The sequence below is a fragment of the Impatiens glandulifera genome, chromosome 1, assembly GCF_907164915.1.
Source record: "Impatiens glandulifera chromosome 1, dImpGla2.1, whole genome shotgun sequence".
In the NCBI taxonomy this organism is placed as follows: domain Eukaryota; kingdom Viridiplantae; phylum Streptophyta; class Magnoliopsida; order Ericales; family Balsaminaceae; genus Impatiens; species Impatiens glandulifera.
The window spans coordinates 76,819,751-76,833,062 of record NC_061862.1 but is presented as its reverse complement, the minus strand read 5'-3'; the positions used below and the strand labels follow the sequence as shown (position 1 = coordinate 76,833,062).

At 27.2% G+C, this 13,312-nt stretch overlaps 1 protein-coding gene across 1 annotated transcript; it reads left to right on the top strand.

Annotated features, from left to right (window-relative positions):
* The first annotated feature begins 655 nt into the window (after positions 1-655).
* LOC124921669 (cationic amino acid transporter 9, chloroplastic-like) lies at positions 656-5,501 on the top strand. Its single transcript, XM_047462353.1, has 9 exons — positions 656-985; positions 1,180-1,589; positions 2,578-2,754; positions 2,839-3,063; positions 3,658-3,834; positions 4,122-4,364; positions 4,986-5,075; positions 5,146-5,235; positions 5,319-5,501. The coding sequence occupies exons 1-9, from the start codon at positions 754-756 to the stop codon at positions 5,352-5,354; spliced, it is 1,680 nt and encodes a 559-aa protein (XP_047318309.1). The 5' UTR covers positions 656-753; the 3' UTR covers positions 5,355-5,501.
* Positions 5,502-13,312: the final 7,811 nt, after the last annotated feature.

Genomic DNA, 13,312 nt, shown 5'->3' with positions numbered 1-13,312 from the left:
AAAAAACGCTGGAAAAATGTTATGTCAAGTGATAACTGACCATATGATCAAAATAATAAGAAATTCATAAAATCAGTGATGATAAATGTAAGAGGTCTTCCAAATGGAATAAAAAATAAGTTCAAATAATTCATTATTTAACAAATGAGAAATAACTCCAGATTTGTCAACTTCATCCCCTTTGTTGCTAAGAAGATAATAGACACAGACTCGAAAAAATCACCAAAATAATTAGTATGTATGAACAATAAACGACCTACCAAAAACTGAGAGTATTATTCAAATTATAAAAATTCGAAACGACAAATCCAATCCGACAAAACATAATGCTAAATCAATTAAAATTGAGAGCGATGAAAATAGAAACATTGCACCCTTCTCCCCGATACTTAAAAAGTCAACGAATATGTAAACAGATAATATGATTTTTCACCTTCTTTTAAAGTTTTGTTATTCTAGCGAGAATTTTAGAATTTATTTTTGTTTTTCATGAACTTGACCTACAATATTATGAATCCCTTTTGATAAGTATTAAAATTAAAGGGTAGGTTTTAATATCTTGAATAAATTTGATAGTCAATTTTATACTTTTCATTTCATTTTCAGTTTGATAATCCGCTGAACTTGAATCTGACTTGAATATCCACCACGTTTGTAAAAGGTATATTTAGATACAGACCAGCGCCATAACTGTTCTTGAGAGAGATCGAGAGAGATATCGAGAGAGATTGAGAGAGATCGAGAGAGATAGAAATGAGAGACGACAAGAGCACCGGAAATTCCTTCTTCTCCAATTTCTGGTCATCGGCACTTCGAGCCAAGCCACTGCCATCTCACTCCGACAGTATCAACTTACAGGCTGTTTCCGGCGATGGCCTCGTTCGACGACTCGGCCTGTTCGACCTACTCCTTATCGGAATCGGCGCTTCAATCGGCGCAGGAATCTTCGTAGTCACCGGTACCGTCGCGCGCGAAGCCGGTCCCGGTAAGTTCCAGTCTGTCTAATCGTGTTTGGATTAACTTTTCGGAATGGAAATACTATGCATATTTATGATTTGCATGCGAAACTGAATATATTACATAAAAAAATAAGCATGAATTGAATGTATCCAACCTATTCTGATTCTTAATCAATGAAAATTATTTGATATAGTTATATTTGAATTTTCATCAATGCAGGAGTAACCATCAGTTTTTTGCTAGCAGGAGCATCTTGTGTTCTCAATGCTCTTTCTTATGCTGAATTAGCTTCTCTTTTTCCAGCTGTTGTTGGGGGAGCGTATTTATATACTTACTCGGCTTTCAATGAGCTTACTGCTTTTCTTGTGTTTGGACAGCTGATGTTGGATTATCATATAGGTGCAGCTAGTATAGCTAGAAGCTTAGCTAGTTATGTAATTGCAATACTAGAACTCTTTCCCCTTTTCAAGGATCATATACCGAGTTGGATTGGTCATGGTGGAGAGCCGTTTCTTGGTGTTTTCTCTATTAATATTTTAGCTCCAATCATCCTTGTGTTTCTAACCATTGTTCTTTGTCGGGGTGTTGGGGAGTCTTCTATATTGAATTCAGTCATGACTACGACCAAGGTAATCGCCTTTTGCTATTCTCTTTCGTAAAGATCTTTTCAATGTAGTTTTAAAAATATTAGCTTTCATAATGTCTGCGCTTTGTTATAACTGGTGTCATTGGGCTGGGATGATAACAACTTATCCCAAGCTTCATAAAACTAGTTTGTTTTGGTACTTAGTGACTTTATTATGAGGTTAAATATGACTAATTGTCCAGTCAAAGTATATAAAGATAGTAGAGCAGTGAATTAAGAAACTAGAACAATGAAGAGCAGTTGTTTGCTCTTCAGAGTCTTTTCTTTTTTTCCGCAATTGAATGAATGAGTTATACAAGGTCATGAGATCGAGCATTCACGACCATTTATAAAATAAAAATGCAATGGAATGAATGAGTCATACATTGTTCCTACTTTTCTATTTGGAGATGAATTAAGATCTAATTGGTAATTAATAAAATAGCTGAAAATAAGAAGCAAATTAACTTAGGGATTTTCATTCCTTAGAAGCAGGGGAGGCACTGATCTTCTTGGTATATTGTTAATTTGATTTAGGGTTTGGTCTGAGTCAACTCGGTTAACTACTGAGTTGATTCAGGTTCTTTAATATGTCCAAGTAATCTTGTTTCAAATTGACTGCTAGAGCCTCATTGATTGCATGAAACTGATTCTGCCCACCCATATGCCAATTATTATGAGAAATGAAAGTCATCCTCACTAGTATACCCACCAAATCTAATTCAAAGAAGAGTATATATGTTAAACTGTTTCTAATACCAGTTATGAATCAGCGCTTTATCTTCTTTCCTAGTTGAATATTAGTTTATAAAATGGACGAAATGGTTCTCCTAGGAGAACTTTTGTCTTAGAAGTAAGTTGTTATCTTGCACTCTTCATATTTTATAACCTAAGATCATTTCATTAAATCTTGAAATTTCTCCAGTTCCAAAACTGGAAATTTGGTTTAATTTCGAGCTTTTGAGCTGATAATGTAAAGATAATTGCTGCAGATATTAATTGTCCTAATCATCATATGTATCGGGGCATTTAAAGTTGATGTTTCAAATTGGTCTCCTTTTGTTCCACATGGTGCCAAATCAGTACTGAGTGGAGCAACCATAGCGTTCTTCGCTTATGTTGGATTTGATGCAGTTGCTAACTCAGCTGAAGAATCTAAAAGACCGCAGGTGAATTATTTAGCCCCAATGAATTAATTATACATTTGATGCCAGAATTCAGTTTTATGTGACACAATTGGTGATGTTTTTCAGCGGGACTTGCCATTAGGAATAATGGGAAGTCTTATCATTTGTGCGACTTTATATATTGGGGTTTGCCTAGTAATCACGGGTATGGTCCCTTATAAACTCCTTGATGAAGACGCTCCCTTGGCCGAAGCATTCAAGTCTAAGGGCTTGAAGTATGTTTCTGTACTTATTAGCGTTGGTGCTGTTGCTGGTCTTACTACTACTCTTCTTGTCGGTCTTTATGTTCAGGTGAAATGCTTATATATGTTGTTATAATCCATTACAATCTTGATGCAAAATTTCATTCAAGGAAGAAAAGAATAACCCTTAAGAAAGAAGTTGAACAATTTGGATATTAACAAATTTGGAAACACTTTTTAGATTTGGATCTGGGTATGGATTCGAATCTAGATGAAAAGCTATCAATAAATTTGCTTGGAAACTTTTTTGTAACAAGTATCTCATCTGGGTGTATGGAAACAAAATTTATTTGAACACAACAATTTTTTTTTTTGATGGCTTCTTCAGACAGATTCATGAAGTGTTTCAAATAGGCGTGTATGATATTTTGGTCACATTGACATCCAAAACAAATGCATTTGGCTGAAAATGTGTGATTTAAAAAAACAAGTTTTTAGCACAATCTAAAATTTTACACAAAATTTTTTTATCCCACTTTTCATACCAAATGCAACAAAACCATTTCACTTTCTAAATTGACTGTGATTGTGATAAAATATCATTCTCCCGCCAAATAATATTTACTAGCCTCTTACATCATATCATTTTAATACACATTAACAAATTTATGTAGTGGAATTCTGAATGATTCTTTATGAACAGTCTAGGTTGTATCTTGGGCTAGGAAGAGATGGTTTATTACCTAAAGCATTTGCGAAGGTACACCAAACACGCCACACGCCAATTAATTCTCAAGTCTGGGTTGGCATTATTGCTGGTGTTCTTGCAGCGCTGTTGAATGTGCATGTTCTCTCCCACATTCTTTCTGTTGGCTCATTGGTATGTTTTATTTGAAAAAAAGACTCTTTTTTAATTAGTTTACATTTATTGTCACCCTTTCTTCTCTTTGGTTGATTAGCCTAATTACCTTGATAGAAGAAAGGATGATCAAAAGTTTACTTTGAAACATGTTTTTATGTCTGGTATCTTATCTGAATGTGGATCTCTGGGATCACGTACTGAGAAATTTATTGGAAGTTTCTCAACTGGATTTAGATCAGGAATGTGTTTTCAAATGGGACAATAGTTGTTGTTTTGGAGAATAATTTTTTGAATCTTATATGCAGACAGGCTACTCTGTTGTCTCCGCGTGCGTGGTAACACTCCGATGGAAAGATAAGGCTTCCTCCTCTGGTCAAATATCTAAAAGGTTTATCTCAAGAGAGAGTGAAGGCATCCTTTGCCTTATCTTGATTGGCTGCTGCGGTTTTGCTACTGGAGCCTTCTTTCGTTTTGATGTTTCATTTATCTTTATGATTGTTGCTGCCGTGATCGCTGCTCTTGCTGCTGCTGCCCTTTATTGCCGCCATGTAAGTGTGTCATTTTATTGTTTTATATGATGTCACAGCGGTTAATCACAATAAATATGGACTTCCGACAATAATAGGCTATAGTTATCTTCGAAGACTGTCTATGATATGGGTGATTTGACATTATTTTCAAATAACCCACTATCCAGTCTAATAATCATCACCCAAAATGTCTTGTATTTTATTCATTATATATTTATAGTGCTAATGTGTATTCATCCAAATAATGACAAATAACATGATTTTCTAAAACCTACATCAATCAAAAGTTATTTGAAATAACCACAGATCAGATAAGGCCTAGAGTATCTTTTGGGATTGGATTGTGGTGCTCACAAGCGAACAGACCTAACCCAATCCAATGCCAATGGCCATGAGGAAATCACAGAAATTTACTTTTACTGCTTTTGGATTCGTGTTTAAATTGAAAAGTTCGGAAATTTATTTATTATGCATACGCGTGAACAATAAGTGTTTCAAAATAGGGTGCAGGTTGGGATTTTTTTATTTGTAAACCTAGGGTTACTTGAACCATTGTTCCCCGATAATATAAGCATTGTTAACCGAATTTGGTTAAATTTGTTTGTTTATTACTTTACCGAGTTTGAATTTCTTTTACAGGCGTATACAAAACCAACAGGTTTTTCTTGCCCTGGAACACCGATTGTACCAGCTGTGTGCATCTTCTTCAACATGTTTCTCTTTGCTCAGGTATGTAATTAATTAAGTTTGATTGGTATTTGAAATGAAATAATGAATGCTTCTTAAATTATTTTATCAGTTACACTATGAAGCTTGGGGGAGATTCATTATCCTAAACATTATTCTAATATCAACTTATGCAATTTATGGACAATATCATGCCAACCCGGTAAGTTCAGATAAATTTACATACTAATTTCGGTGGTTATATATCTTACGATAATTGTTTTAATTACAATTTACTTGTAACAGGTTGCATCTACCAAACCTCAAGATGGCAATGTGTGATTTCGACATTATCGGTATGGAATAATGTTTATAGAAATTATATATTGTTTATGTAAGTTATGGATATAAAAGATGCGGCTGCTTGAGATAATAAATTGATAAATATAACAAAACTTGTTTGGTATAAGAGTTTGGCTGTTTGTTACATACATGTTAACTAACTTTTAATTTCTTTCAAAACATTTTTTAAGAAAACTATATATATATATATATATATATATATCCTAAAGAATTTAGGTTTTTGTCGTATAGAGTTTAAACTATCAAAATTTTAGTTATTTGAGATTTTTTTTAAAATTAATAAAGCGTTCGTCATATTATTTTAACGTATTATTTAAGTTTGTCTAATTAATTTGTCACATTTTTTAAGAAAACTATATATCCTAAAGAATTTAGGTTTTTGTTGTATAGAGTTTAAATTATTAAAATTTTAGTCATTTGAGTTTTTTTTTAAATGAATAAAGCGTTCGTCATATTATTTTAACGTATTATTTAAGTTTGTCTAATTAATTTGTCACATTTTTAAATAAAATTATATTTAAGGACATTTTGTATGTAACTTTAAAAAAAATTAGTATTATTTTCGGAATTTAAGCATTCTATTGTGTGGAAGTTGGTTTAATTGACAAAAAAAAAATGTGTAATCTAAATAAAGATTTGAGAAAATTTGAATAGAAATATATTTTGTTTATTTTTTAAAAATTTTATAACGAATAACTTTGTATAACGTATATCAATTTGGATGTATTTATATTTTAAATTGATTAATGTTTTGAGATATACCTTTAACAAATGTTGAATATGGTTGGAATGTTTTACAAAATGTGTCCTATTATTAGAAAACTTGAATAAAAATATACTATTTTATTTTTATGAATATGAATGTGATAGATTAGTTTAGAAAAAGAAAAATATTAGGTTAAAGTAAGAAGATGAGTGTTTATCCCTTAATGAAAAGGACTAAAATTATGATAGTTGAAAATTCTTATATGACATAAGTTTAAGCCTATTTAAAACAAAAAAAAAAATTAAATTTGAGACCCACATAGTAATTGAACCATATCATCTTAAAGTTAAATGTTTTGCTATCTTCTTGAGATGGATAATTGTGATGACAATATTCCTTGAAAATTATTATGTTGGTAAAAATGGATAGATTACAAGGTAAAAGAAATTAGTATTATTTTCGGAATTTAAGCATTCTATTGTGTCAAAATTGGTTTGATTGACTAAAAAATGTGTAATCTAAATAAAGATTTGAGTAAATTTGAATAGAGTTATATTTTATTTATTTTTTTAAAATTTTATAACGAATAAGTTTGTATATTGTATACCAATTTGAATGTATTTATATTTTAAATTGATTAATGTTTTGAGATATACCTTTTAACAAATGTTGAATATGGTTGGAATGTTTTAAAAAATGTGTCCTATGTTAATTGATTAGAAAACTGAATAAAAATATACTATTTTATTTTTATGAATATGAATGTGATAGATTAGTTTAGAAAAAGAAAAATATTAGGTTAAAGTAGGAAGATGGGTGTTTATCCCTTAATGAAAATGACTAAAATTATGATAAGTGAAAATTCTTATATGACATAAGTTTAAGCCTATTTAAAACAAAAAAAATTTAAATTTGAGACCCACATAGTAATTGAAGCATATCATCTTAAAGTTAAATGTTTTGCTATCTTCTTGAGAGGATAATTGTGATGACAATATTCCTTGAAAATTATTATGTTGGTAAAAATTGATAGATGTGAGAAGATCTAAAGTGAAAATGTCAAAATTTTGGATTTGATTATTATTAAGAATGTCTGAAGAGAAAGTGTCATAATTTTGGGTTATTAAGAACTTATTAAGTGAAAGTGTAAAAAATTTTAGTGTAAAAAAATTAAGTTTATAACAAATAAGAATCATCTCGAACCCACCTGCAAAATCAGGTTCAAAACGAGTTTTATTCCTCCAACTCACACCTAAACCAAAACCCAAATTTTGTTTTACAAAAATAAATTAGTATTCTAATTAGTGACATTGATTAATTTTATATATTTAGTTTTTTATATAATTTATTTATATGCTTAACTTTTTATTATTATTTTATATTTTTTTATTCATATTTATTTTTATATATTATATATTATAAATTTATAATAATAAACAATATTGATAAAAACTTAAAAAATAATTAAATAATTTTATTAGATTTATTTTATAAAGTTAGTAAATATATAATATGTTTTTGAAAAAGTTAAAAAATTAATATAAAAAAATATTAAAAGAATATTATTTTAAGTTTAAAAAAGTTTTTAGATTACAGAGATTCAAATCCTAAACTCTGTATATATTGGACTCCAATCCTCCCACCACAAACCATTTGGAGTAATTTACTATTTTCTCTCTCATAAAATAAAATATATATATGCATTTTTATTGATCATAAAACTTTTTTTTTTGTAAAGTTATAATTTGGTTCTTTAGTTTTTTATGTTTAAATTTTCATAAAATTTATATATTTAATTAATTTTTTATATAACTCTTTATATGATTTATATATTTAGTTAATTTTTTTTATATGATTTATATATTTATAAATTTAGTTTTTTATATAATTTTTTTATGTTATATATTTTATAATATGTTTTTACATATCATAAATTTATAATAATAAACATAATTGATAAAAATCAAAAAATTAACAAAAAAAAATAAAATAAAATAAAATAAAACAGTTTTTGTTAAAATAAAAAATAATAATCAATTACAATCTACCAATTTTAAAAAAAAATAATTAATATATAATTAATTTCATCATAATTTTCTTTAATATGTGTAGGTTTAAAAATATATTAGAATTTAATTTGTAAAGTTGATAAATATATAGATAGTTATTGAAAAAATTAAAAGGTTGGTGTAAAATATAATATTTCTATAACATTCTTTTGAGTTTAAAAATAATTTTTTTTTGGGTGGAAAATGAATAGGTGTATTTTGAGTTTAAGAATATGTTTTTGGGTCGAATGGTCTTACTGTTTGATTTAACTTCATTTTGGGTTTGAGAATGTATTTTTAAATCGTAAATGATTTAAAAAGATAACGTAATCACAAGTAAATATATATTTTTATTATGAAAATAACCATTTGGTTAGGAATGTTTTTATAATTATATTTGTAAAAAAAAAACATATTCACTAATACCAACTCAAAATGCAATTAGGTCAACATTATTTCAAATGTCACTTAAAAAATTGGACTGATAAAAATAATACATTATTAAACCAAGAATAATCAAGTTAAATGAAAAAAAAACTAATTAAATAAAAAAAAACCTAGTTGACTCAAATTAATATCCTTATTACATGGTTCAGTTACAATTTTCTACAGACTATAAAAACCATATTTGTTTGTATATTTAACATTTATTTATATAATGTGTTCTTAAATTTTTTAACCAAACTTAATAGCTAAATTAAGAATAAAAGCTTAATTTTGTATTATAAGTGTTTATAATTATACTTTTATATGTATAAGTGTTTATAATTAAACGACTATATAGTATTTAATTTAATTTCTTATAAAAAAAATGAACTAACCCAATCAAAAAAGACAGCTTTATTGTATTAATATAAAATTATTTTAACATAAGCATCCATGTAATAATTACTAATGTTACATTAAACTTGCAATAATTAAATAAATAAGTTAATGTCTAATTTTCATGTATCTATTTAAAAAACTTATTTCTATAAATTTTATAAAAAATATATATAATTTCCAATGAATAATTGACTAACCAAACCGCTATACGAGTACTTGTACTCATAGTTCGGATAATATGTCACTATTGTATAACCAAATTAACAAGTTAGTTTTGATCATCAAATTGTATAACCTAACCGAGAAATTTATCAATAAACAAACTAATTACCACTTGTGATCATTATATTACAAGTATTTGATGCTACATATTTTAACATATCATTTTATTTTTATTATACTACTATCTATTTGAAACTGTATATATGACCCCAGTTTAGTTCCGCAATTGGGGTTTCGATCGCGCCAAAAAGTGTACTTGTATTTCTATTTCTGCCGCATTTTAGAGATTTATTTTGTTATTATCTCCATCTCTCGCTTGGTTTCGGAAAATTTGTGTGCTGCACTATTTATATCATGTTTAAAATAAATATATGATAAAATTATGTTTTTATAATATAAATAGTGTAAAGAAATAACTTTAAATTCTTTATAAAATATAAAAAATAAATAAATATATTAGCGGTGTTATATTTATTTATATCTATTAGTATTAGAAAATAACATTTTATCTTATGCTGAGTCAATTATTGATTAAACTAAAAGATGGTGACAATATAGATAAAAATGAAAACCTAATGACCAATTATAATTGTAATCCTTTCTACCAATAATATTGAATGTTCCCAAACAGATTAAATGCATGTAAGTCTATTTTTAAACACAATGATTTATTTTCCTTTATTTGTATAATTGGTGAATAAAATGTTATTTTATTATGGTCTATCATTTTACCAAAATTTCACCATGTATTTAAACTGACATGTTTATCTGAATTATGTTGTTAGGTGTTAACTTTCTACAAACTTAAATTTTCAAAAAATATATAAACAAAAACACAACATAATTAAGTTGTTCCAATAACACAATAATGATACATATATATGTTACACAAACAAAGCCAATGCACAAAGAAAGCTTTGCACCTCTTTTTGGCAATATTGTTTTATTCACACTATATTAATATTTTATTATTTTACAAGGAAGATTTATTTTCTAGATATAGGCTAGTTAGATACTAATATTATTTGTATATGAATATTGATGAGTGTTAGGCCTTGTTTGGTTTTTGAATCTCACATCTCCCGATCAATTTATTTTCTTTCTAGTGATGATGAGATTAATATAATATACCTCAAACAAGGCCTAATATTTCCATAGAATCATTTTGCTTTGTGGCACAACTCCCTGCCCTTATACTTAACACAATTAGCCGAAGGTGGAAAATCACTCGGAAACGTGCGCTGATTGTGCTCAGTTCCTGATCCATCTTGATGATTGTATTTCCCATGACTCTTGTTTTCGTCGTCGGTATCATCGTCAGTTACGGTTAGTTGAGAATCAACAACACTAGGGTTTTGTTTGTTTGGTTCGGGAAGATTTACCTTGCGGCCCAAGTTTGCCTCTAGGGCAGCCATACTAGTTTGGACGGCGAGTGCCAAAAAGGGTAGGAATATGAGGACCAAGAGAGAAGTCTTCATGATCGACAATTGTTCGCAAACTTTAATCTGAAAAAGGAAAGGAAGTTAACAATTTGTTAAGTAAGATCAAAGATTGTTTATAGAAAAAAAAATTAAGAGAATTTGTAATCACCTCTATTTCTTTCTTGTTTGATCAATTGTGTGGTTTAAACCTAGAATTTAGGGTGCTTTATATAGAATTATTATGAGCACTATTTTGTTTTTTAAATCAAACTATGCCCATTTTAGGGTTTGGAAGCTAGCTAGCACCATTTTTTTTATAAATTAAAATCAAATAGGGGATATAGGGTAACAAATTTGAGTATAATGACAGACCTAGAAGGACTGGAAATGGATAATTCTAAATCAAGATCACAAATCATATTGGACGATCTCACAATTTTTATTCTCTTTTTGATTGCTTTCGGGTTAGACAAGATTTTAGTTGTGTTGCGCAATTTGTCTCATTCATTTTTTTTTTCAATGTGAATGAATGATTTAGTATGAAGAGTTGTAGGGTCTTATTATGACAATAAATTGCTTTTGGTTTCTCTTATAAATTTTCTTGTAAGAGAGTTAAGTTTTAAGCTTCTTATTGATTCGGTTTTTATGGAAATCGGAAAGATATTTTATTGTGTGTATAATGACCGAATTTTCAATTGAATGTTCTAATCACTTTTGTTAGGTTTTCGGTTCAAATTTATTGTTCTGTAGTTCAATGCTCGAAAATATAAACTTATATAATGATCTGGATATTCTTGAGATTTTCTTTACCGGGTACAAATTCAGTAAAAATACATGAATTTGACAATATTCATATCTCATTTCTAAACAACAAAATAGCTGTGAATTGAATGTAATGATCATGAAACACAAATATAAATAAGTGTTCTAAGACCAATATTACTAGAAAGCAGTCAGTTTTGTGTGTCAAATATAGAATTAATTTGTAATGATTGTAAATAAATTATGAGATAATACATTTCTTTATATATATATATATATATATATATATATATATATATATATATATATATATATATATATATATATATATATATATATATATATATATATATATATATATATATATATATATCATTGAAAAGACAAAAAAATTATGTATACTATCTAGCTTTCAATATATTAAGTTATGGCCTTTTTCATGCTAAGAATTGAAACTTTTTCTGGACTTTAGAAATCTTGTAGGTAAAATCATTTCACTTGGGAAAAAAAGTTTAGAAATAGAACACGGTTACAATACATAACACTACGTGACAATGACGATATCGTAAACTGCAAATTATACCAAAAAATAATCAATAAAAATAAAATAGAGAACATTATAACAATGTTATGAGTATGAAATTGTGAATAACCCATTCAATTATTTATTATTTTTGTATTTAACTGAAATTTTAATTATTGTTAAAATATAAAATAATATACGTAAGATATTATCACAATGTTATAAATTGTGATAATATTAATATTATATTATATAATATATTTGTAATATATTATAACAATATTTATAAGGAAAAATATTTATATTAGTTTCCTTATAAGTCAAATTTAATGTCTATATATTACACATTATCTATTTAACCAAAATCTTTTCATTGCAATCTCCTTCCTCATTCTAACCATGTGAAATAAATCTAAATAAATTTGTCTTCAAATGGTTGTTTATTTATTCACATGTGAAATGTTTTAAATTATATATATATATATATATATATATATATATATATATATATATATATATATATATATATATATGATAAAAGACAATAAAACGGAATGATGAAATATGGACAAAAATTTACTTAGTTCCAATAATTTAGTGTAGAGTATGTAAGTAGAGTCTCAACAACAAATTAAAGGTTGTGTAATAAATGATTATCGAATCTTGATGAGATTTTATGAGGGACATATATTGTTTGTAATGTAGTTGATTATAAAATGAGATTTATTAAGTTGATTATAAAATGAGATTTATTATATATATATTTTTGATCATGTAAATAACAATAGGACATGTTTAATTATTAGTATCTTATAAAAAAAAAAAAAACTGTTTTTGCTTATACAATTTATGTTTTGTTTTGCAAAACAATAATATAAATAGTTTCATACATTAATTTGTAATCAATTAATGGAATCCAATTTGGCCAATAATTTGGTGGAAAGGGTCAATTGGGGAGGCTCAAATTATATTGACCAACATCATTAGAATGTGCCATATTATCAATAATTAATTATGCAGGATAGAGACCGAGGAGTTGTTTAATTAACAATTGAACTGAAAAATAAGACTTGTATAAAATACTATAAAATAATTTAATAAAAATATGTATTTATCATTAATTGTAAACTTGAGCTAACATTTACCTCTATTTATAAGTTAGAAATAATTAATATATAATAAGTTAAGTAATCAAATTAATATACTTAAATTTCCTTAGCACCATTTTGTCAACAATTAAATCATGACAAATTTAATTTTATTAAATCACCTGGCATCAAAAGTATACAAATGACTAATAATTATGATCAAGTGCATTATAATGGACCAATGGTTTATATTAATGTTTCCATATTAGGAAACATATTTTGGTGGTGTTACATCAATTTTGCAATTACTAATTACTTTCTCCTAAAAAAAAGTATTGCAAT

Bases quoted from the DNA above. Each gene is read 5' to 3' on its own strand.
- LOC124921669 (XM_047462353.1), top strand. From the start codon at position 754: ATGAGAGACGACAAGAGCACCGGAAATTCCTTCTTCTCCAATTTCTGG. The intron at 1,590-2,577 runs GTAATCGCCTTT...TAATTGCTGCAG, and splicing joins CAGTCATGACTACGACCAAG to ATATTAATTGTCCTAATCAT. The intron at 5,236-5,318 runs GTAAGTTCAGAT...TACTTGTAACAG, and splicing joins GACAATATCATGCCAACCCG to GTTGCATCTACCAAACCTCA.